The sequence below is a fragment of the Oncorhynchus mykiss genome, chromosome 8 (assembly GCF_057628025.1).
Source record: "Oncorhynchus mykiss isolate SJ-2025 chromosome 8, ASM5762802v1, whole genome shotgun sequence".
In the NCBI taxonomy this organism is placed as follows: Eukaryota; Metazoa; Chordata; class Actinopteri; order Salmoniformes; family Salmonidae; genus Oncorhynchus; species Oncorhynchus mykiss.
The window spans coordinates 64,070,322-64,096,504 of record NC_143029.1 but is presented as its reverse complement, the minus strand read 5'-3'; the positions used below and the strand labels follow the sequence as shown (position 1 = coordinate 64,096,504).

Genomic DNA, 26,183 nt, shown 5'->3' with positions numbered 1-26,183 from the left:
TTGGCCGCTTGTTGTACATGGATGCTAAATAACATGATTTACTGGCAACCTCGATGTGGAAAATTAAACGTTAGTTGCATCATGTCGATTATTCTCAAAACGGCAGCGTTTTCTAGCTAAAAAAAGCGCCTCTTCATTCATTGTGATTGTGATAACCGGTGTACTCTAAATTCCGCCCATGATTCCTCCGTGTTCAGTCTGAAAAGACAGCGCCATTGACAAAACTCAATAAATGTGGATGTGCTTGGTTCCGACAGTTACTTTTTGGTGTGTCCATTCTTTGGATTTACAGATCAGTCATTTGTGTAACACATTGCGGAGGAGAGTGTTCTATTTCTGGCCAAAGTAGTCAAACGACGATAAAGATATATTACAATATTTGTATTCTTTATGCTACAAAATATCATGCGAGCATTTGAAGATTCAGCTGTATGAAAATATAACTAGATTTTTAGATGTGGATCCATGAATTATTCGGCATAATTGCCGAGTGAACATAAATCTGGAATTCGGCTAAAATGTTGAATGATGCTGTACTTGACTACATTTCCTTATCAAGATTCCAGTTGCATCATGGGAAAGCGCGAAGTTCAAATCCACTTCCTGACTTTGCCGGTGTTATTTTTTTCAGTGATGGAGGAACGAAACAGGTACAAATATAGTCCACTTTCTTACCTATTATTAATTAATTTCGAAAGACAGCTATGTTATCGAGGTTAGCATATAAAAAGATTGTTAACTAAGCTGTTGGTCAGCGAGGAAAACGAGATCGTATCAAAACAGCGTCTGCTTTGCCAAAACAAAGCTTGCCAGCTAGCGTCAGCAGCCCCTTTTGACAAAGAACAAGGCCATGCTCGTTATGCATAGGGACACAAGCCATGAGATGCCTAATTGCTATTATAAACTGGTTACCAGTGTAATTAGAGCAGTAAAAAAAATACATGTTTTGTCATAGCCGTGGTTTATAAGACCGTATACCACGGGTGTCAGTCAATCCGCATTCAGGGCTCGAACCACCCTGTTCATAAACGGGCTTAGAAGCTCTTATACGCTCAAATCCAAATGTTATTCGTCACATGCTTCACAAACAACAGGCGTAGAGACTAATGGCGAAATTGAGAAAATAATTGAAATGTGAAACATGTAATAATAACCGTAACAGAGAAATGATGACTTGGCTATATACATTGGGTACCGGGACTGTACTGTACATTGTTTTAACTGTCTTTATCACAGTTGCAGCCGAAAGTATTTTTCAGTGACATGTTTTTGGCAACCTTCTTCTATTACACACGGGTGTTCAGAACATGCACATGCTAGATGGCTAATTAACACAGGCGGTAAAATACCATGGAGATATGGCCGTGAGGGAACTGTAACACTATAAAAGTGTGTATCAATGTAAGTTTTTATTTTTTATTATTTTTATTATTATTTACAAGCGATGCATGTTAATGTTCAGACCGAGCAATGGGCTCTTAACAAAATTCCCCCATACGGAAGACACCTTTGTCCAATGACTCTTATGTGTAATTTTTATGGAACTTAAGTCATGATTAAGAGCTAGAGTAAGAAGTAGATATGTACATAACTTTGTATAAATATTTACAGATACAGTAGCAGCAACGTATGTAATGAGTCAAAGTTAATGCAAAAAGGGTCCATGCACATAGTCCAGGTAGCTATTTGGTAAACTATTTAGCAGTCTTATGGCTTGGGGCTAGAAGCTGTTCAAGGTCCTGTTGATTACAGACTTGATGCATTGGTGCCATGCAGGGTGCGGTTGCAGAAAGAACAGTCTGTGATTTGGGTGGCTGGAGTTTTTGACAATTTAAAGTCTTCCTCTTACACCGCCTGGTATAGAGGTCCTGGGTGTCAGGGAGCTCGGCTCCAGTGATGTATTGGGCCGTACGCACTACACTGTAGCGCCTTGTGGTCAGATGCCAAGCAGTTGCCATACCAAGCGGTGATGCAGCCCATCAAGCCTCTAAGGTGCAGTGTTGAGTAACCGGGTGGTAGCCGGCTAGTGATGGCTATTTAACAGTCTGAACATCTTGTGATAGAAGCTGTTTTTCAGTCTCTCGGTCCCAGGTTTGATGCACCTGTACTGACCTCGCCTTCTGCATAGTAGCGGGGTGAACAGGCTGTGGCTTGGGTGGTTGATGATCTTTTTGGCCTTCCTGTGACATCGGGTGCTGTAGGTGTCTTGGAGGGCAGGCAGTGTGCCCCCGGTGATGCTTTGGGCAGACCGCAACACCCTCTGGAGAGCCCTGCTGTTGCGTGCTGTGCAGTTGCCGTACCAGGCGGTGATACTGCCCGATAAGATTCTCTCAATTGCAGATCTGTAAAAGTTTGTGAGGGTCTTAGGGACAAAGCCACGTTTCTTCAGCCTCCTTCATCAAACTGTCTGTGTGGTTGGACCATTTCAGATTGTCAGTGACGTGTATAGGGTTGCACAATTTGGGGAATATTCAGAGGTGGAAACTTTCCGTGGGAATTAACGGTAATATTTTGGAATTAATGGATATATATGTAAGTTATAATTAATACTATTTAAATGTTTCTTTTTTATATTGGATATATTTATGTGAAGAAAAACATAAACCTTTTACCTTGTCATAAGCAGACATAATTGCAAATCCTTCCAATAGAAAAAAAACTATTTAGGTACGAATGTAACTTTAGTTGAGTTGACTATTCACATGGGATGAATTTACTGAAAAACAAAAGAAAGGGAATATTGAATGATCCATCGCATCTCCCAAAAACATTTTCAACATACATCTGTAAAATGATAGTCTAGAAACGAAAGCATTGGTTGTCTTCCTGTCAGGCTTCCATGTCTTCTTCCTGGACCCCCTCAATGTCCACCTCTTGAACATCAGACTTTCAGGCCTCGTCTTCACTGTCACTTTCCAATCTTGTTGAGGATGGCAAGTTGTCAGGCTCAAAAAGCCTCAAATTTGCCTGGATGGCCACCAATTTTTCAACCCTTGTATTGGTCAGCCTGTTGCGTGCTTTGGTGTGTGTGTTCCCAAACAAGGACCAGTTGCGCTCTGAGGCGGCTGATGTTGGTGGTATTTGGAGGATGATGGAGGCAACATGGGGAAAGAGCCTCAGATCCACAAAGTCCCTTCCACCATATCTAGTGGAAAGCCCTTGCTTGGAAGTGTACTTCACCAGACTGCCAAGAACCTTGCCCTCATCCAGGCCAAGGTGGTGAGACAAGGTAGTGATGACACCATAAGCCTTGTTGATCTCTGCATCAGCCAGGGTGCTCTTGCCAGCATACTTGGGGTCCAACATGTACGCTGCGGCGTGTATTGGCTTCAGGCAGAAGTCTTCATTCTTTTTGATGCATTTCAGAACTGCAGTTTCCTCTGCTTGGAGCAACAGTGAAGTGGGCAGGGCAGTACGGATTTCTTATCTTACATCTACAAGCAGAGTCTGAACATCAGACAGGATGGCATTGTCTCCCACAATCCATGCAATGGCTACTGCTATAGGTTTCAGGAGTGTCAGGCTGCTTACCACTCACTCCAAAAATACATCATCCAGGAGGATGCTCTTGATGGGGCTGTTCATATCGGCAGACTGTGATATGGCCTTTTCTTGGAGAGACCCCTTTCCCTCCAGGAGACTGTCAAACATGATGACAACACCACCCATACGGGTGTTGCTGGGCAGCTTCAATGTGGTGCTCTTATTCTTCTCACTTTGCTTGGTGAGGTAGATTGCTGCTATAACTTGATGAACCTTCACATACCTTACCATTTTCTTGGCTCTCTTGTAGAGTGTATCCATTGTTTTCAGTGCCATGATGTCCTTGAGGAAAATATTCAATACATGAGCAGCACAGCCAATGGGTGTGATGTGAGGGTAGGACTCCTCCACTTTAGACCAAGCAGCCTTCATGTTTGCAGCATTGTCTGTCACCAGTGCAAATACCTTCTGTGGTCCAAGGTCATTGATGACTGCCTTCAGCTTATCTGCAATGTAGAGACCGGCGTGTCTGTTGTCCCTTGTCTGTGCTGTTGTAGAATACTGGTTGAGGGGTGGAGATGATTTTGTTAATTATTCCTTGCCCACAAACATTCGACCACCCATCAGAGTCTGCTTTCTCTATGATTTGCTTGACCTTCACTTGAACTCTGTTGAACTCTGCATCCAGCAAATCAGTAAATCAGTAGAGGGGTGTGTGCTGGGCAAAGAACATTTCAGAAATCTCTTCCAATACACATTGCATGTGAGCATCAGAGGTGAACCAGTTGCATACACAGCTCGAGGAAGACATTCATCAGCATGTTCCTCCATTGAGCCAAAAAAACATCTGATTCCAGAAGGACCATGAGCTGTTGCTATCGATAAGGTGTCTGATTCATCATTTTCACCTCAAATGGAAATAGAGGGACTTTTGTCAGAGTTTGCTTGTTGTGAGCGCTGAGGGAACTTTTTGCACTTGGCTCGTGTCACTGGGCAGCTCGTGGCTGGGTTTCTCTTTGTAATCCGTGATAGTTTGCAAACTCTGCCACATCTGAAGAGCGTCAAAGCCGGTGTAGTAGGATTTGCTCTTAGTCTTGCATTGATGCTTTGCCCTTTCTGATGGTTTGTCGGAGGGCTTAACATTTTGTTCTATTTGTTCATCAGCTAACGTCACTTCCTGTGAATTTTGAATCATTTAATTATGTAATGAAAACAAGCAGATAAAGGCTTCAAAGTTAATAAAGGTCATGTTAACTGAATGACATCTCTTGGAACAAAATTTATTAACTCTCCTAAATCTGTGTTAATCTCAGGCCTTATTTTTGCCGTTTATCCCAAAACACATTTTCTTCCCCCCATAGGAATGGAGGTAACCAGAGGTAACTCATTTGTTTTTTAGGACTACAATCTGGCGAGCTCTAATTTGATCCAATGAATGGTACCATCAAATTAAAATAGTTACAGTTTTATTTGAAAATGTGAATGTTTTTTTTTTGGTGGCTTATATATTTTTCATTGACATTTCTAAACTTCCCATGAAGTTATCTCCTCTTTACCTTAACCTCATCGTACAGGTATTGTCAGCACAAATATTTATATAAAACAACACCTAAGTTAGAGGTAAGGGTAGAGTAGCTGAGAACATTTTTTTTTTTTTTTTTACGTACCTCGCCATGGGTGCCACTACATGGGTCCACTTAGCCCTACACAGTGGAAACCTCTCCCACTGATATAGTGCCTACATTGGCTCAGCATGGGTCTGTCTAGTACTGTTTTGTACACACTGTGTAGTCACATTTCTCTAGTTTCAGAGAGTACTGATTTTCTCGCACGATAAAGGATGTTGGATTGCACAAGCAATATATAAGATGCCGGCGCTGTGTCTATTTCGGCCAGTTCCGAGATAAAGAAAAACACCTAAACTTCCAATGTAGCATTTGCCTACTAACCGCTATAGAGAAGAAATTGCTACTTTGAGTAAACAAATCGATAATTTGCACCAGCTATTGGGGAAGCCACGTCCTTCTACCTTCTCGTTCTCCACTCCATTGGCAGCAAACAACACCAAGCTGAGGGGGGTCTCGCCATCAGGCAGACTATCGTCATTGGATTGGCCATTGCAGTTCGGGGATGCTGGTTCTTCTCCAGAGGCTACAGCTAGCGGCTCCTTTGTGGACCAAGCGGTACGGCGTGGGACTCAATGCCAGCGAGGACCTCTATCTCAACCCTCGACAGCAACGGAAGCAATAAGTGTTCTCTAGACGTCAAACAGCTTTGCTGCTTTGGATCTTGACTAGAGGTCGACCGATTATGATTTTTCAATGCTGATACCGATTATTGGAGGACCAAAAAAGCAGATACCGATTTTTATTATTTATTTATTTTTACATTTTTTTACATTTATTTGTAATAACGACAATTACAACAATACTGAATGAACACTTTTAACTTAATATATTACATCAATAAAAATCTATTTAGCCTCAAATAAATAATGAAACATGTACAATTTGGTTTAAATAATGCAAAAATATGTGCCGTGTAAAAAAGCTAACGTTTAAGTTCCTTGCTCAGAACATGAGAACATATGAAAGTTAGCAAAACTTGAGCTGCTGGCAAAACGCACGAATGTGCTGTTTGAATGAATGCTTACAAACTTGCTGCTGCCTACCATCACTCAGACTGCTCTATCAAATCATAGACTTAATTATAACATAATAACACACAGGAATACAAGCCTTTGGTCATTAATATGGTTGAATACGGAAACTATCATTTCGAAAACAAAACCTTTATTCTTTCAGTGAAATACGGAACCGTTCTGTATTTTTATCTAACGGGTGGCATCCCGAAGTCTAAATATTCTTGTTACATTGCACAACCTTCAATGTTATGTCATAATTACGTAAAATTCTGGCAAATTAGTTCGCAATGAGCCAGGCTGCCCAAACTGTTGCATATACCTTGACTCTGCGTGCAATGAACGCAAGAGAAATTAAACAATTTCACCTGGTTAATATTGCCTGCTAACCTGGATTTCTTTTAGCTAAATATGAAGGTTTAAAAATATATACTTCTGTGTATTGATTTTTAAAAAGGCATTGGTGTTTATGGTTAGGTACAGTCGTCCAACGATAGTGCTTTTTTCGCAAATGCGCTTTTGTTAAATCATCCCCCAGCGTTGCATCGATTATATGCAACGCAGGACACGCTAGATAACCTAGTAATATCATCAACCATGTGTAGTTATAACTAGTGATTATGATTGATTGATTGTTTTTTATAAGATAAGTTTAATGCTAGCTAGCAACTTACCTTGGCTTCTACTGCATTCGCGTAACAGGCAGGCTCCTCGTGGAGTGCATTGAGAGGCAGGTGGTTAGAGCGTTGGACTAGTTAACTGTAAGGTTGCAAGATTGAATCCCCTGAGCTGACAAGGTGAAAATTTGTCGTTCTGCCCCTGAACAAGGCAGTTAACCCACCGTTCCTAGGCCGTCATTAAAAATAAGAATGTGTTCTTAACTGACTTGCCTAGTTAAATAAAGTTTTTTTTTTTTAAGAAATCTGCAAAATCGGCGCCCAAAAATACAGATTTCCGATTGTTATGAAAACTTGATATCGGTCCTAATTAATCGGCCATTCCGATTAATCGGTCAACCTCTAATCTTGACGTTCCAGCACCTTCAGGTCCGCGGTCGTCTGATCTGGATGATGATTCTTCTGCCCGCGCTGTGTTTGCGCCTGGAGCTCTAATCCCTGTGATCTGTTGTGGCCGAGTTGGAAAAACCAAGAATAAAAATGGAGCTGTACAAAAGGCTTCGGAAGGAAATAATAATGGTAAACGGCTAGCTACCGTTTTAATCAGTAGCTCAGTGGTAAAGCAAGTGTCAATCCAAGATACACGCACACTTGGCTTTCCAGGTGCTAAAGTCACTGATATAATAAGGAATTTTACCAGTAGTCAAGAAGCAGATTCCCGACCTGACAACAGTTGTTGCACGTTGGGCTAAGGCTAGAGAAACGTATTCTAGCTCTGACTGGCAGACTTTTAGGCGGCTGAGAAACCTGTGCATCAGACTTGTTCGAAGAACAAAATTGGATTACTATGTGACTAGTTTAAATGACTGTTATGGGAATCCAGCCAAATTCTGGAAAGTACTTAAAACATTAAAGAACTATGCACTCCACACTCCCAAATCAGATAGGGTTGGATACTGGACTCATTACTGATAAGAACACCATTGCTAATGCCTTCAACAATCACTTCATTTTAGCAGGCAATCTTTTTGAGAAAATGTCGACCACAAATGAAGGAAGAAAAGATGCATATGAAGGGATTATGCATGAAGTATGCTGATGGTCAGGGTTTCTCACTAAGCATCTTCACAGAGGAGAAAGTTATTGATGCCTTGCTAGCCATAGACACTAAGAAAGCAACAGGGATGGACAAACTTGACCCAGGGTTGCTGGATAGAGCTGCATCACTTATCTCTGGTGCTTTTACTCATATTTGTATCCTCACGTTAACCTCTGGGGTCATACCTAAGATTTGAAAAACTGCCTATGTGCTGCCTCTGCACAAAGGTGGGGATACTGGTGACCTTGATATTTATCGACCAATCTCTAAGCTGTCTTGTAAAAATGTTAGTCATTGGTAAATGTACAGCTGTGCTCTTTCTTGTCTGACAACTGCATACTGAACAAATTTCAGTCTGGTTTTAGACCGGGGCACAGTACTATCACAGCCTCCACACTGGTTGTAAATTATATTGTAAGACTGTTGGATAAGAAGTTGAACTGTGTTGCTTTGTTTGTTGATCTGTCGAATGCGTTCGATACAGTTGATCATTCTCTTCTGCTGAAGAGACTGACCTCCTTGGGGTTGGCCTCAGATACATTTGTGGTTTCAGAATTCTCTCATTGATAGATCTAAGGCTAAAAAATCTGATTTTGTCACTGTTCACAAAGGAGTCACACAAGGTTTGATTTTAGGTCCTTTATTATTCACTATATACATAAATTATATCTGTAACTCAGTGAAAAAATGCAACTTTCATTTCTATGCTGATGACACAGCCCATCACTCGCTCAAGCATTTACATTCCTGCAGTTTGACTTTGAATTGCTTCAAGATGCACTTGTAGATCTTAGGCTGGTGCTTAATTCAAGTAAAACTAAGTATATGGTATTTTCACGATCCAAAAGTTTACAATTGTAAAATCTGAACATTGCTACCCATGATGGCTTGCTTTTGGAACTTGTTCCCACCTGTAAATATCTTGGAATTTGGTTAATGATAATCTCTCTTTTAAAACTCACACACCCCTCTGTGGGTGAGAGAGGGTCTGGTTATCTATTGCCAAGCTGATCTGATCCATTCGGATCCTCATAGAACAGTCATGACATTGTGAACAGGCACAACTCCGATAGTTTTTTCTCAAAGTTGCCGGAATATCGTGTCCTTCTCATCAGTACACTCGTAACAACCTAAGCATTACGAAACTTCTATCAAATAAGCCATACATTTTGTTGACCAAATTCGACACTCATTGACTTGCTTGGTGAGTGAAAAAAATAAAAACGCCACCTGCTGAAGAAGACAGATAACTGGGCCCAAAATCTATCTCACTTCACCTCTTCCTCTGTGCTGCCCAGCATTTTTATACATGACCCTAAGCATGATGGGACATTCACTGCTTAATTAACTCAGGAACCACACCTGTGGAAGCACCTGCTTTCAAATACACTTTATCCCTCATTTACTTAAGTGAATCCATTATTTTGGTTATCTGTATGTTTTATTTAGTTATATTCTTACTACAGTGTTTCCCTCCACCTTTGAAAGGGAAATATGTTAGATTTCACTAGAAGTTATATAGTCAGAATAAGAACCAGGTGCCTTTCTTTTCCTTTATCAACTAAAGCAGGGTTTCCCAAACTTGGTCCTGGGGCCCCCCTGGGTGCACGTTTTGGTTTTTGCCCAAGCACTACACAGCTGATTCAAATAATTAAAACTTGATGATGAATCGGCTGTGTAGTGCTAGGGCAAAAACCTAAACGTGCACCCAGGGTGGTCCCCAAGACTGTTTTGGAAACCCTCACCCAAACCTAAACAAGTTCATATCAAAACAATGAATGGCATTTACCCATGTAGGCCTAACGATTTCATAAGATGGAGATGTAACTTTGACTTTAACCATTTTGTTTTTTGTAACTCATATCGAAACGGCAGATCATCTTATTTGTGCCTGTCAACTTACTAAAACCTTTTGGGATGCATTTTGGTACTGGATCACATATAATGAATGGTCTATTCATACCCACCCTAACATTTAATAAAATATATATTTTTTAAATGCAGGACAGGAAAGCCGAATGTATGATCATGGTTTTTTTTTTCACTGCCCGGTCTGTCTTTTTAGCAGGCCAATCATATGGGAAGCCTATTTTTGTTAGGATCTAGCCCGGTGTTCAGATGGGCCTACTATAGGAAAAAATGGGATTCTCCTTCCTACTCCCCGCTCGTTCATGCTGTAGCTTATTTTACATTCAGCAAGCGTACATCTCTCCTCAAATAGGCTATTAGTAGGCGAAAGAAAATAAGCCGAAATAAGTGTCCAACAAGCTTTTTTAGACTGTCTTTTCATGGGACTCAACAAGATTTAAAAGGAATATTCGTGCGTAATTGCCAGGTGCGTAATTGCGCCACATAACGAAGACAAACAGCAGGCTCGAGATGTAGCCTATAGCCAGTTAAGCATATGAATATTAGCCCATCATTCATAAGCTCAATGTTAGGCTTAATACTGCAGTGAGTTTATCCAGTCAATATACACAGCGAAAGAAAAAGTTTATCAGATAATGAAATCATATATAGGATCTATCTGATGTATGCCTGTGCGCTCCTAAGCTTCACTGAGTGTGCGCCCTAATAGACCCCGGGTACGCAGCAGTTAAATAAGATATCCTCATGGTCTGTTGAGTCTCGGTCTTCGGTGTGTATCAACGTATTCTGTGTTTATTTTGTTTATGCTTCACAATGCTAACCGGAATGTAGGTAGCAGCCATCTGGAAATGAGGTAATCGGCTCGGTCTTCCCTTATAAATTTGTATGCCCAAATATGGTAGTAAATCGCACCAAAGATTTGAAGGCACCAATCAATAGCCAAGATACCCTGCTTTTGCAGATAGGGGTTACTTTCTCATACCAGACTGAATTGATTTTTTAAAAAATCTAATAAGGTCCCCAAGGGGACTTTACAATTAAGAGGTTTTATAATAATATCTGTCATTTGATTCCTAAATAGACCATCCTGTGTTTTATTATTTTATTTAAATATGCATTTTCTCAGTCTGTTTATTGAAATAAATGTTTTATTGAAAATGTATGTCACAAACTGCTACTTTTCATAATTTTCACCTATTCTTATTAACTTTGTATGCATGGTGTGTAAAATAATACAATGTTTCACTAACTGTCCTAATGTGATAATCTGTTCTTTACAGCACTGAGGAGACCCCACGCAACAATGCCTTGGCACAACGAAGGAGCAAGAGTTACAGGCAATCAATGCGAAGCTGTGTTGAAGCAACTCATCTGACATACACATCAGGCCTTCTGACAGCTCTAAGAATACCAAGAAGTAGAAAGGCTCCAAAGTCATGTGATATCACAGTAAGTAGCTAAGGCCAATCAATGTGGTTGTTGTATTCACAATTCTTCTCATACATCATTGTTGACGAGTCAACTAATCTGTATGCTTGATTTGTAGCCCTGCTTGACATATTCTAGCAGGGCTTCAAGAAGGGCTACAAAAACATCAGACATCATTTGAGTGTATAATATTTGGATCTATCTGATGTATGTCTCTTTGCTGTCTAGAAACAGGTTGACCCAGACCAAGTAGCACTTCTGGTGAAGAAGGAATGGCAGCTGTCGTATGTCACACCTTTGTACCAGTTCAGACACACTCAGTTGAAATCCTACTCAAAGCAACTATCAGCTTTCATGGTATCAGAGAAGCAACAGGGCCTGGCGATTGAAGTTGGTCAGGAGTTGGGCTTCAAGGTCAATTTTTCTGTGGTCCTTGGGTTGGCAGAGACGGATAAAGATGCTGAGACAGTTTTCATACAGGTAAGGGTTTTTCCTCAAAATGTAGTTTGGAGTTCATACTTTATTCTTCTGTGGATTCCCTTGACTGTGGTGTTTATTTCCATCTGTTCTCATCACAGATTCTCTCCAAACAAGTGTTTTCTGCAAAAGATGATGCTCCGAAGGTTGTGTGGAGTGGCTGGCTGACCTGCGTCAACGGTGACTTGGATTATCTCCGATCACTACCCCTGGAATTTGTCAGTTTGCCTTTGTTCTGCACCAGAGGACCAGAATCGCTCACAGTGTTGGTCAAAACCTGGTTTGAAAAGACATTTGACTGTTGCTTCGGCCCTCTTGGTATCAACTCTACCAACCTCCAGTGGCTCGCATCCCTATGGACTGGGTGCCACCCCACCATCAACATCCAGTACCTGAAACTGGTCTGGACTCTCCCAACACTACCCCCTATGGACGTTACGTACACCGTCCACCCACAAGATGCCTGGGAGCTTTGGGACAGCATGCGGCAGGTTGACACGACAGAGGACAGCATCAGCATTGATGAGGTCACCGGGTTCATCAAAGGGCTGCAGTCACACTTCTTCAGGCACTTCAGGATAGACTTGTCCGCTGGGTCACTGATGCAGATCTCCACGGCTTTGGGTTCTTCTCACCATAGTGGAAAAATCAAGGTAGATATGTTGGCCTTTCCATATATGTGAATATCTATATATCTAGTCTAAACACAAGTGACTGGCTATTTGTAACATGTAACTTGCATTTCAAATGGGCTCAGCCACACACTTAAGTTGAACAATTTGTCTGTACTGTATGTAATTAATACAGTATGTATTTAACTTGTGAATGGATTTCCAAATAACCCTTTTGTAGCTGACATGTGGTATCCGTTATCTAACTATTCATTTTCCATCACAGATTGCAAGCCCTAATTACATCCCCACCATCCTGCAACTGCTGACAGAATGTGCTCTTCTGAAGATGCCAATCTAAGCAGACTGTCTTTGACATCACAAATCAATGTTTGTTTGTGTTTTGTAAAATACCTGTATAACCCCAAAATTACTGTCCATATGAAATTAAACCATTTTACTTTTTTTAATATATTCATGTATTGTATGAAAAGGCAAATGCATACATTTCAAAATAGCTACGCTTTTGCCGATTGTGTATTGCCATTGTTCTGTGGTTTCAGTCACTCTAGATATTATTCACTACAAGCGCAATAGTGTAGAAGTAAATGTGTTACAGCTTAAACTTGCAAATGTTGGTTTTGTCAGTGTGGGGTGATAGTTGATTAATCAGGTTTGATACATGGTAAACCGTCAAGTAACTTGGGCAGTTCTGAAGATATCATTGTTTCAGTCCAGATACAGTAATTGGCAAACTGTAAGAAAGCCTGGTGATTTCCTAAACGGTAGAGATGTAACAACCAAAAAGAATAGTACCTGTAAATACATTTCCATTTTCAAAAACAATTGTTTGATGAGCTTAAAGTTTGAAATAAAGTGTTTTTATTAACAGCATGGGGTATTTTGTCACCTAATAGGGGAGAAATAAAGCACCCATACATTTGCCCTCAACGGTTCCATACTTTTGTGAAAGGCTGCGTTAACAACGGCAGCCCAATTCTGATATTTTTTTCCAGTTATTGGTATTTTTACCAATCAGAGCTTTTCACAGTTGACTTGATTGGTTAGACCAATTTGTGGAAAACAATTGGGCTGCCTGTGTAGATGCAGCCACTGATTAGCTCTTAAACAGATCTGATGTGATTGGTCAAAAGACCAATTAGTAGGGATACATTTTCAAAATATTTGGTCAGGCTAATAATTACTTGCATAATCTGACGTGTGAGTTTGCATGATTGTATATTTTGCTCAATAGCAGTAACATGAGATTCATCAGGGTTTACATAATTAAAATGTCTAAGCATATTACTGAATGTCCATCTGTTTTGCATGGTCACCAATGATGGGGTGCATAATACATCAACCAGTTCATTATTCCTTACTGTGTGTTAGATGAACCGCAATGCAACTAATTCCTCAAGGATCATTTTTTATAGATTAAAGTGCAAGACTGTCTCAAATGTGTCCTATAAGGTAAAAAAAAGTTACTCCAAAAAATGGGCAACAATCTTGTATGAAACAGTTGTAATATTGTGTAAGTGCCACCGTACCAACAATTGACCCCAGTTGTGAACGTAGAACTCCAGGTTATGCTCAGTGTGTTAAACTAATAAAAACCGCAACAAAAAATTATCACAGTGCATTTAATTTAATTTATAGATTTAAACAACTGCCTAACAAGTTCATCCACTTTCCACAACGAGGATCAAGGGAAGCAGTGAGACCACATCCTGCACCTTCAGTTCTCTGAAGATTCTTCTTCATGCCCCATTTAATATTTCAAAGGAAACTAGACGTTGGTATAATATAACCGGTACCACAGCAAAAATCTGAATTGTATCTTAAAGTGCGGCTGCAGTATTCATTTCAGTAACCGAAAAAAGAGGAAATTAAAGGTTTTCCCCCCATGATGTCAAACAATACTTCATGTGATTGATCTATTCAGAGTTAGTTCCTCTTGGCCAGTCAAGTCATAATACAGGAAGTACAGAAGAGAGATGAACCGTAGGCTCCAAGATAAGCCTTCCAGACTTGACACAGGAACCGTAAAGCTTATAGTCACAAGACATTTCCTTGGCTTGCCAATAACATGGCTGTGTTACAGTTAATATAGACTTCGTTCCTTGCATGATAAACAATGTTTCTTTCGGAGGCACATGCGACGGTGAGGCCTTTGACCTGGAGGTGCTACCATATGTGTGATTCACAGTGAGTCATTTTGATAACACCAACCCCTCCTCCAAGTCGCCTATAGTTCATGCCACCATAGAGCCTGGAGGAAGAGAAGGAAATTAATATCTTCACGTTCAACACAAGCCCTCTAGGGATAATATGTCTCAAGTAACCTGTTGCATGCGGTTACCTACCTCCATGTGTTAGCGTCAGGATCATAGACCTCTATTGTTTTGAGATACGTTGTCCCGTCAAAGCCACCCACAGCCATTAACTGGCCATTTACCACTGCTAGTCCAACCTGCAAGACAAACAATGCTCCAAACATCAACAGGTGTAAAGCAACATATTTTTTTTCTAGCTAGTTAAACCCAACTTTGACTAAATTACCTGATTTGATTGAAAAGTCCAACACTTTACCTCTTTATCCTAAAATAAATCACCCAAACCAAACAGAAATCAATGTGAAAGATCCAGACTGACCCCACTACGTCTTGAAGTCATGGCTACAACAGCTGACCACTGGTTGGTCCTGGGGTTGTAGCGCTCAGCACTGCTCAGCTCGGTGGTGTCGTCCCGGCCTCCTACGGAGTAGATCATGTCCTGGTACACTGCACAGCCCAGGTGTTTTCTCCTGGTGCCCATGGGAGAGACGGTGTGCCAGCGGTTCTCCTGGGGGTTGTACCTTTCTACTGTGGTAAGATTAGAGCAGAGGCAGAGCAGACATGGAGTAAGAAAGGGGGTTAGAGCAGGGTCATATTCATTAGTGTACACTATAAAGCGTAGCAAGTTAACAAGTGTTTCTTATTGGGGCGGCAGGGTAGCCTAGTGGTTAGAGTGTTGGACCGGAAGGTTGTGAGTTCAAACCCCCAAGCTGACAAGGTACAAATCTGCCGTTCTGCCCCTGAACAGGCAGTTAACCCACTGTTCCTAGGCCGTCATTGAAAATAAGAATTTGTTCTTAACTGACTTGCCTGGTTAAATAAAGGTAAAACATTTTTTTTTTTTTTTTAAATTGGACAAGTTCAGATAGTCTCCCTGTTTCAGTCCGTTTTCATCCATTTGGTGCCTAATGACCACCCAGATCTCTAGGGAACTATAGGGACATTATGTGATTCTAGGATCTCTTTTCTTAGGATCTCTGAAGCTTCTACAGTGGATTATCTGTATAAATAGTGTACACCCTGTTAATTACGTGTTGACTAATGAAAGATATTGCACTGTTTTCTAAGTGCCTAATCTGTACCTGTATTGAGAGGGGACGTGCCATCTGAACCTCCCACTGCATAGAGGAAGCCCCCCAGTACAGCCACGGCTACACCCAGGCGCCTGGTGCTCATCGAGGCCACGCGCGTCCATTTGTTCTCCTTGGGGTCGTATCTGTAACAGATCATGCATTACATTACTCAGTGGAGTCAGCTTTCTGTGATATTTCAGGAGGCATGTTAATGGTTTGTTATAATACTTAGTATTGCAAGATGAATTGTCTTTGCCTCAGCATGATAGAAAACAGTGTGATTTGTAGAAGACAAATACAGCAAATTAAACCGTGAATATGTGTTGTAAGTGTGACCTTTCAACAATGTTGAGGCAGGATACTCCATCTTGGCCCCCTACTGCATACAGATACCCTCCCAGGACAGCCACACCCACACTGGTCCTGCATGTGCTTGTGGGAGCTACATCACTACTCCATTGATTTGTCTTGGGGTCATACCTGTAGTGGAGAGTGAGTTCAGTACAGTACAGTACACTAAGATAAGGAAGTTCAACAATGGAAGGAAGACCAGCCTTTTGATAAGATCTAGGGTGTGTTCCAATATTCCCTATATAGTGCACTACTTTGACCAGAGCCCTGTGGAACCTGGTCATATGTAGTGCCATTTGGGACAAGGCCCTATAAATAAACATTAACAAGGTGGTGACTCAGTGGACATCGTTTTCAAAACGGGGAAGGAAACGCTAACCTCTCCACACTGTTGAGATATGAGGACCCGTCATGGCCTCCAACAGCATAGAGAAGATCGTCAAGGACGCTGACACCCACTCCACAGCGCCTCTTACTCATGGAAGCCACCATGCGCCACTCGTTGGTCTGTGGGTCGTATCGTTCGACACTGGAGATGGCATCCCCACTGCACCACCCGCCAACTGGGAATATCAAGAACAAAAAAAAAACTTGGTACAAATTTGTCTCTTCTAACCCTACCCTTTAGAATATTCAATGGCAACATGTTGGAAAAAGTACACGACTGTCATTTTGAAATACCTTTGATAGCAGAAGTGATCAGACATGGGTACTAAGAGAATGCAGCGAGGTTCAAGAGTTAAAATACTAACCTGCAAACAGCACTTCTCCACACCGGATGGGCTTCCGAGGGCGTGTTCTTGGCCCTTGCATTAGAGGGCGCTCTTGGGGCAAGAGCAGGTAATTCTTTGCCTCATCAACCAGGTCTCTGCACTCCTCATCACTTTTGATGAGAGGGTCTGATCCTACCGTTCCCACCAGGAATTTTGGGCTCAGAAGAGGAAGACGAACATGCTGGAGGACCTATAACCAGAAAACATATCCTAACTCAATGACTTACCAAGTGGAATAAGTTACAGACAAACACTTTTGATTTTAAACATGTCCTTGGTGTTCAGTCCTTCTTTTGTGAATCAAAACTACAGGTATATATCAAGTTTAATGCAACACCACATACCATCTCATACAATTATTTATTTATATAGCAGGTATTACCACCTGCGGCAGCTGTGGCCGGCGCTCCTGAATGCTGTACTTGACCCAGGCCATGACTGCGTTGAAAACCTGCTCCTCACTTCGCACATTCAGTTCGTCACTGGAGATTATATCTATCAGCTGGTTGGCTGGAAGCAGCATGAACTCCTCACTCTCCATCACCTGAGGGCAAAGCAAGCAAAATGACCTAAGTCACTAATCAGGTGAAACCTGTTCAAAGTCCACAAAAAGACAGGGGCTGTGCTCAGGAGAATGATGCATGGTAAGGCAGTCAAGTTAAACCGGCAGCAGCATCTAATTCCCAAATTCTGAAAGTTCTGTGGCAGTTATTTCCTAACGTTGGGGTTTAACTTAATGGAAATTCTAAAACTGTATGTAAAGAAAACAAAATACAATGTAGAAAAGGTATTAACTTTATTGCTGGGATTCACATTTAAGGCTGTGGGGCAAAAATTACTCAAGGACACCTCTCTCTGGAGTTCACTAACTGATAACCAGTGTGGATTTTCAAATGACTAGCTAGACCAAGTAACCAAAAAATGTCTCTGATAAGCAGAGCTAAGATGAGCAACATAGTTTTTTTCTAAATGACAAAGAAACACTTTGTAGATTGCGCCTCAGAGAGTGAGTGCACAGAGACGCACATGTATGCAAGATAGAGATCTTACCTCTTGAAAGTTGTGCTGTGTAAACTTGTCAGCTATCCGCAGCAGCTCGCGGCAAGAGTGGGTGTCAGCAAAGGCACGGATACCCAGGCAATTTGAGGGGTCCAACTGGCGCTTGAGGAACTCGCAGCAAGCCTCCTGAATCTCGGCCAGCTGTAACAGACAAGCGGCGGGCAGCAATGTCTGCACATTGCCTTCCTCAACGGTAACCTGCGAAGTGTAGGCAAAGTCAATGAGCAGCTCCATGGCCCGCTCATCAATGTCCCGGATCACAACCTCTGTCTGACGGCTCTCGGCCAGCTCGCCTGTGAACATGGCCCTGAAGTAAGGGCTGCAGGCCGAAAGGATCACTCTGTGGGCATAGATCTTTTTGGCGCCGACCACCAACACGACATCACACAGTTCTCTGTGCTTGCGTAGCAGATTGATGACCTCTAATGTCTGGCGAGGGTGCTTGTCGGACACATAGGGCATGCGTGCCGGCTGGGGCACACCCTCTGGGAGCTTGTTGGGATCACCCAGTGTGCAGCGTGCGGTGATGTCCATTCCGGTGTTGTCTGGGCGTGCGCTGGTACCCCTGCAGAACAGACACAAAAGGCCAGACAGAATAGGGATAAACATCCACAATTCACACTAACATTGATTTATCACAAAAAACAGCCACCACAAAAATCCAATCAAAGTTAATAATTGGTAATGTCAACATTGGTATTGGTGGGAGCCAGTGTCAAAGTTGATCTAATAATTCCTTAAGCTAAAAAGACATCAGCTATGTCTGTCTGAACTACGGAAAGTTGAGGTCTAGATGTGAAAGAACCAAGTACCAAAATAGACATCTCCTTTCAACTAGGCTATGACTTACTGGTGGTCTAGGGTGCAATCCAAGGTCTCTTCAGCTAGCAATCCAAGGTCTCTTCAGCTGGCCCTAGCCCTCAAGGTCTCTTCGCTGGCCATGGCAGAACACTGACATTCCTGTCTTGCAGTCATACTGCTCGTTCTGTGCGTGGTGGTATTGTCATGCTGGAGGGTCATGTCAGGAAAACCTGCAGGAAGGATACCACATGAGGGAGGAGGATGTCTTCCCTGTAATGCACAGTGTTGAGATTGCCTGCAGTGACAACAAGCTCAGTCCGATGATGCTGTGACACACCGCCCCAGACCATGACGAGCCCTCCATCTCCAAATCGATCCCGCTCCAGAGTACAGGCCTCAGTGTAACGCTCATTCCTTCGATGACAAACGTGAATCCGACCATCACCCCTGGTGAGACAAAACTGTGACTTGTCAGTGAAGAGCACTTCTTGCCAGTCCTGCCTGGTCCAGTGACAGTGGGTTTGTGTCCATAGGCGACATTGTTGCCGGTGATGTCTGGTGAGGAACTGTCTTACAACAGGCCTACAAGCCCTCAGTCTAGCCTCTCAGCCTATTGTGGACAGTATGAGCACTGATGGAGGGATTGTGCGTTCCTGGCGTAACTCGGGCAGTTGTTGTTGCCGCCATGCTGTACCTGTCCCACAGGTGTGATGTTCGGATGTACCGATCCTGTGCAGGTGTTGTTACACGTGGTCTGCCACTGCGAGGACGATCGCTGGCCGTCCTGTCTCTCTGTAGCTCTGTCTTAGGCGTCTCACAGTACAGACATGGCAATTTATTGCACTGGCCACATTTGCAGTCCTCATGCCTCCTTGCAGCATGCCTAAGGCACATTCATGCAGATGTCAGGGACCCTGGGCATCTTTCTTTTGGTGTTTTTCAGAGTCAATAGAAAGGCCTCTTTAATGTCCTAAGCTTTCATAACTGTGACCTTAATTGCCTACTGACTGTAAGCTGTTAGTGTCTTTACACTAACAGCTCCACAGGTGTATGTTCATTAATTGTTTGTGGTTCATTGAACAAGCATGGGAAACAGTGTTTAAACCCTTTACAATGAAGATTTGTGAATTTATTTGAATTTTTACGAATTATCTTTGAAAGAGAGTTTTGTAGAATCATTCTGAACTCAACAACCCTTAAATTTCGATCATATTACATTAAAACACATTTACAGTGCCTTGCGAAAGTATTCGGCCCCCATGAACTTTGCGACCTTTTGCCACATTTCAGGCTTCAAACATAAAGATATAAAACTGTATTTTTTTTGTGAAGAATCAACAACAAGTGGGACCTAATCATGAAGTGGAACGACATTTATTGGATATTTCAAACTTTTTTAAAAAATCAAAAACTGAAAGATTGGGCGTGCAAAATTATTCAGCCCCCTTAAGTTAATACTTTGTAGCGCCACCTTTTGCTGCGATTACAGCTGTAAGTCGCTTGGGGTATGTCTCTATCAGTTTTGCACATCGAGAGACTGACATTTTTTCCCATTCCTCCTTGCAAAACAGCTCGAGCTCAGTGAGGTTGGATGGAGAGCATTTGTGAACAGCAGTTTTCAGTTCTTTCCACAGATTCTCGATTGGATTCAGGTCTGGACTTTGACTTGGCCATTCTAACACCTGGATATGTTTATTTTTGAACCATTCCATTGTAGATTTTGCTTTATGTTTTGGATCATTGTCTTGTTGGAAGACAAATCTCCGTCCCAGTCTCAGGTCTTTTGCAGACCATCAGGTTTTCTTCCAGAATGGTCCTGTATTTGGCTCCATCCATCTTCCCATCAATTTTAACCATCTTCCCTGTCCCTGCTGAAGAAAAGCAGGCCCAAACCATGATGCTGCCACCACCATGTTTGACAGTGGGGATGGTGTGTTCAGCTGTGTTGCTTTTACGCCAAACATAACGTTTTGCATTGTTGCCAAAAAGTTCAATTTTGGTTTCATCTGACCAGAGCACCTTCTTCCACATGTTTGGTGTGTCTCCCAGGTGGCTTGTGGCAAACTTTAAACTACACTTTTTATGGATATCTTTAAGAAATGGCTTTCTTCTTGCCACTCTTCCATAAAGGCCAGATTTGTGCAATATATGACTGATTGTTGTCCTATGGACAGAGTCTCCCACCTCAGCTGTAGATCTCTGCAGTTCATCCAGAGTGATCATGGGCCTCTTGGCTGCATCTCTGATCAGTCTTCTCCTTGTATGAGCTGAAAGTTTAGAGGAACGGCCAGGTCTTGGTAGATTTGCAGTGGTCTGATACTCCTTCCATTTCAATATTATCGCTTGCACAGTGCTCCTTGGGATTTTAAAAGCTTGGGAAATCTTTTTGTATCCAAATCCGGCTTTAAACTTCTTCACAACAGTATCTCGGACCTGCCTGGTGTGTTCCTTGTTCTTCATGATGCTCTCTGCGCTTTTAACGGACCTCTGAGACTATCACAGTGCAGGTGCATTTATACGGAGACTTGATTACACACAGGTGGATTGTATTTATCATCATTAGTCATTTAGGTCAACATTGGATCATTCAGAGATCCTCACTGAACTTCTGGAGAGAGTTTGCTGCACTGAAAGTAAAGGGGCTGAATAATTTTGCACGCCCAATTTTTCAGTTTTTGATTTGTTAAAAAAGTTTGAAATATCCAATAAATGTCGTTCCACTTCATGATTGTGTCCCACTTGTTGTTGATTCTTCACAAAAAAATACAGTTTTATATCTTTATGTTTGAAGCCTGGAATGTGGCAAAAGGTCGCAAAGTTCAAGGGGGCCGAATACTTTCGCAAGGCACTGTATACATGTTGATTTGAAGATTTCCAACAAATCTAGCCTATATAAAAAATTAACTACTCTCAAATTTCTGTCACTTGCAATGAAGAATGATGAACTAAACAAGGACACAATTGTCATTGGATGTCGAAGGACATAATTCTTTGACAGATAAAATAATTTTAATTTAAATTGTAAAAAATCAAGCCACAACAAAAAACATCTGGAGCTCATCACATACCTGCGCATTGGCTTTCCATCCATGCACAGAAAACAAATTTTGGTCCCACAACTTTTTGCCAACCTTTGTGAATAGAAAAACAAGGGAAGGATAAGTTTCAATTCATTGATAGGGAGGGATGCTAGCCCGCACAAGTCACTACCACTGCAACACACATAACACCAATGTTGATGTAGCCAGCAGATTCAACCAGCATGCTTACAGCTGCACTAGGGTCAGACAGCCTTCCTGTTTAGATTAAGATACTGCAGAGCTGTCTCCAGTATTTATGCTGCAATAGTTTGTGTTGGGGGGCTAGGGTCAGTCTGTTATATCTGGAGTATTTATCCTGTCTTATCCGGTGTCCTGTGTGAATTTAAGTATGCTCTCTCCATTTCTATCTTTCGGAAGACCTGAGCCTTAGGACCATGCCTCAGGACTACCTGGCCTGATGACTCCTTGCTGTCCCAGTCCACGTGGACGTGCTGCTGCTCCAGTTTCAACTGTTCTGCCTGCAGCTATGGAACCCTGACCTGTTCACCGGGCATGCTACCTTGTCCCAGACCTGCTGTTTTCAACTCTCTAGAGACAGCAGGAGCGGTAGAGATACTCTGAATAGCCAACTGACATTTACTCCTAAGGTGCTGACCTGTTGCACCCTCTACAACCACTGTGATTATTATTATTTGACCCTGCGGGTCATCTATGAACATTTGAACATCTTGGCCATGTTCTGTTATAATCTCCACCCGGCACAGCCAGAAGAGAACTGACCACCCCTCACAGCCTGGTTCCTCTCTAGGTTTCTTCCTAGGTTCTGGCCTTTCAAGGGAGTTTTTCCCAGCCACCGTGCTTCTACACCTGCATTGCTTGCTGTTTGGGGTTTTAGGCTGAGTTTCCGTACAGCACTTTGTGACATCAGCTGATCTAAGAAGGGCTTTATAAATGAATTTGATTGATATAACTCGGAAAACCTACCTCAATTGAGGGATGAGAAATGCATTGTACTCCAAATGGTCAACTGTTACATAGAGAATACTGAACAACTGCAAAAAAACTAGCAGTAGTGCAATCTTCTCAGTGTAACTGGGATAATGGAACAATTCGGAGTACAATGCATTTCTCATCCCTCAATTTACATTTTCTGAACCATATCTTGCGCTGGCTCTGCTGTGTCTTAATCTACACATGAAGGCTATCCGACCCTAGTGCAGCTGTAGGCAAGCGGGTCAGATCTGCTGGCTACTTTTGATGCAGATGAGATTGAACTCTATCTAGCTAACTAAACAAGCTAGACAAAACCTCAAACTAAGCTAGGAAATGACTGACACTTACTAGCTAGCTAATTCATATATTTATTTAGCAGTCTGCAATCCATTTTAAAGACTAGTAAAAAGATAACATCAGCGATAGAGATAGTGCCTACAAAAATACACCATTACTAACTCCGCTATGGTTCGTTGGACAAAGCCTATGGTGAAATGGCGTTTTTGTAGAGTTTTTGGATAAACGCCAAAAACAAGGTCTGTGGTAAATACAGGCTTAGGAGGATCTTGTATGTTTTGTTCTATGAGATTATCTTCATCCGCTAACGTCACTTTTTAATTAATTCTTAAGCATTTATGTAATAAAAAAAAACACATAAAAGCTTCATAATTCTTAAAGGCATTGTTAACTGACCGATATCTCATATAACAAAATGTAAAAGATCTATGCCTGGCGTAACTCGGGCAGTTGTTGTTGCCATCCTGTACCTGTCCCACAGGTGTGATGTTCGGATGTACCGATCCTGTGCAGGTGTTGTTACACGTGGCCTGCCACTGTTAACCTTAGGCTTTTGTATAAACGCTGAAAATAAGGTATATTCTTTCCCCATAGGGATGGCTGAACGAACCAGAGGTAAATAATGTCCGGGTTTTAGGACAACAAACTGTCTAAGTTAAAATCAAAGATTTTATAACTAAACCAAGAGACCAAAGCTTGTTGTGTCCAATGGGAACAAGCAAGGAGGTAGGCAGAGCCAATCAAGGTTGTGGGCAGAGCCAAGCAAGGAGGTGGGCAGAGCCAAACAAGAAGGTGGGCAGAGCCAAGCAAGGAGGTGGGCAGAGCCAAGCAAGGAGGTGGGCAGAGCCAAGCAAGGTGGTGGGCAGAGCCAAGCAAGGAGGTGGGCAGAGCCAAGCAAGGAGGTGGGCAGAGCCAAGCAAAGGAGTGGGCAGAGCCAAGCAAAGGGGTGGGCAGAGCCAAGCAAAGGGGTGGGCAGAGCCAAGCAAAGGGGTGGGCAGAGCTAAGCAAGGAGATTCAGATTCTAGTTTTGGGAACAAACGGTATTGAGATCAAATGTTTAATTGATGAGACGTCCATCTCATTCCATCTTCTCTCACTGCCATATTTGGTAAAGAGTGGAAACGACAACCAGATGCTTGACATTTAAACATCCAGTGAAATTTCTGTGTCTATATCATAGCGTATTTAACATTTAGCAAGCTAGCTGGCTTGCCAACTTGGAAATATTCTAACGTTTGTTAGCCTTTTCCTGATCGCTAAGTTAGCTAGCTAACCACAAATATTTTCGGGAGAGAAATGCTATTGTTACTGGATCAAGAACATAGGTCTAAAACCACTACTTACCTTATACTTACATTCGAACGTCTAGCAAAGTGTCAGATAGCCAATATTTGAAATACTTTGCATGATCACAAGCTACGCTTTTGACATTCCATAAAATTCCAATCAACAGGAAATGTGCACTGGAGAGCAAGGTCCCCCTCAGAACGATTATAGGCTAAGGTTCCGATGTGCGCACTGTACAATAATGGATACATGTTTGTGGGAATCTTCTTTACCGTAAACGCACTGTTTTAGCATATACACTTTCCACACCATTGAAAATACAAAAAAAGTTTTTTAGCGATTTATGTTAGCAGGAAATTAGAACAAAAAGTTACCATTGTATCCGTGGAAACAATAAATATAATGTATCCATAGACGTCGAAGGAGTACAAAAACATTTGGAAAATGTATATTTCTGGCAATTAAGAGGCACCAGAGGATTTGTTTGGGGAAAAGGATGAGATGGGTAGAAATGCACTTTTCACTGCATGTACAGATTAAGTCGGAAGTTTACATACACTTAGGTTGGAGTCATTAAAACTTGTTTTTCAACGACTCCACAAATTTCTTGTTAACAAACTATAGTTTTGGCAAGTCAGTTAGGACATCTACTTTGTGCATGATACAAGTCATTTTTCCAACAATTGTTTACAGACACATTATTTAATTTATAATCCACTGTATAACAATTCCAGTGGGTCAGTCGTTAACATACACTAAATTGACTGCCTTTAAACAGCTTGGAAAATTTCAGAAAATAATGTCATGGCTTTAGAAGCTTCTGAAAGGCTAATTGACATAATTTGAGTCAATTGAAGGTGTACCTGTGGATGTATTTCAAGGCCTACCTTCAAACTCAGTGCCAAACTCAGTGCCTCTTTGCTTGACATCATCGGAAAATCAAAAGAAATCAGACAAGACCTCAGAAAAAAGTTGTTGACCTCCACAAGTCTGGTTCATTTATTGGGCGCAATTTCCAGACACCTGAAGGTACCATGTTCATCTGTATAAACAATAGTACGCAAGTATAAACACCATGAGACCACGAGGCTGTCATATTGCTCAGGAAGGAGACGCATTGTGTCTCCTGGAGATGAATTTACTTTGGTGTGAAAAGTACAAATACATCCCAGAACAACAGCAAAGGACTTTGTGAAGATGCTGGAGGAAACAGGTACAAAAGTATCTATATCCACAGTAAAACGAGTCCTATGTCTACATAACCTGAAATGCCACTCAGCAAGGAAGAAGCCACTGCTCCAAAACTGACCCAAAAAAAGCCAGGCTACGGTTTGCAACTGTCCTCTGGTCTGCAAACCATGACAGATAAGTTTGAGACCGAAAGGAGCAAGTGCGACACTCACATGTCCAAAATCAGTACTCTAAGCGCTCAAGTGGACTCTGCAATGCAGCAGAATACCACCCTTAGGTACCATCTGGAGAAAGTCCAGAATGGTCACGCTCTACGGCACTGAGTAATATGGCACCTCTCGGCCAACAAAGCCAGAGCTTGGCTTCTCCTCTTGGCCTTTCGGCCCCACTTTCCCCACAGGATGAAGCCAACCCTCTCCGCCCGCTTGACGCGGAATCCCTTGACAAACCCGTCAAGAATTTCCAAACCTTTGACCCCGTTCCAGGTCAGCCAAATGATACTGAGACGTTCCTAGCTGACATAGAGGACGCGTTGGATGGCTACCCGAACGCTACGGGTTCTGACAGGGTTTACTTTTTGAAGCGAACGTCAAATAGACACGTGACAAGGTTCATTCACCTACAATACAACACGTGCTAAATGACGCTAAACTTGCCACAGCTTTGATATTAGAATTCAGTGGTTCTGCGACTCGCAAACACGATAGCTCACTGGCTAACATGGTCAAACAAGCTCGGAACAATCACCCACAAGCT

At 42.1% G+C, this 26,183-nt stretch overlaps 2 protein-coding genes across 15 annotated transcripts; one reads left to right on the top strand and one right to left on the bottom strand.

The window, feature by feature from the left end:
• Nucleotides 1-530: 530 nt before the first annotated feature.
• Nucleotides 531-13,116, top strand: LOC110530306 (centromere protein L). Of its 2 annotated transcripts, none has more exons than XM_021613234.3 (5): nucleotides 531-650; nucleotides 10,990-11,158; nucleotides 11,366-11,617; nucleotides 11,716-12,267; nucleotides 12,512-13,116. In XM_021613234.3, the coding sequence occupies exons 1-5, from the start codon at nucleotides 574-576 to the stop codon at nucleotides 12,584-12,586; spliced, it is 1,125 nt and encodes a 374-aa protein (XP_021468909.3). In that variant the 5' UTR covers nucleotides 531-573; the 3' UTR covers nucleotides 12,587-13,116. The 2 variants fall into 2 exon arrangements, with proteins under 2 accessions (XP_021468909.3, XP_021468910.2); XM_021613235.3 differs by lacking the exon at nucleotides 531-650 and adding an exon at nucleotides 9,747-10,562.
• On the bottom strand, nucleotides 13,091-24,462 carry LOC110530305 (kelch-like protein 20). 13 transcript variants are annotated; one of them, XM_090182261.1, is made up of 12 exons: nucleotides 24,294-24,421; nucleotides 21,687-21,749; nucleotides 18,668-18,848; nucleotides 17,809-18,382; nucleotides 17,144-17,302; nucleotides 16,738-16,948; nucleotides 16,365-16,548; nucleotides 15,971-16,114; nucleotides 15,644-15,777; nucleotides 14,881-15,089; nucleotides 14,592-14,698; nucleotides 13,091-14,497 (listed from the first exon to the last, which is right to left on the bottom strand). In XM_090182261.1, exons 4-12 carry the CDS (start codon nucleotides 18,349-18,351, stop codon nucleotides 14,413-14,415), a joined length of 1,776 nt encoding a protein of 591 aa, XP_090038387.1. In that variant the 5' UTR covers nucleotides 18,352-18,382; nucleotides 18,668-18,848; nucleotides 21,687-21,749; nucleotides 24,294-24,421; the 3' UTR covers nucleotides 13,091-14,412. The 13 variants fall into 13 exon arrangements, with proteins under 13 accessions (XP_090038387.1, XP_090038386.1, XP_090038389.1 ...); XM_090182260.1 differs by having other exon boundaries at nucleotides 17,141-17,302; nucleotides 24,294-24,414; XM_090182263.1 differs by having other exon boundaries at nucleotides 14,881-15,086; nucleotides 24,294-24,414.
• Between the last annotated feature and the right edge of the window lie 1,721 nt (nucleotides 24,463-26,183).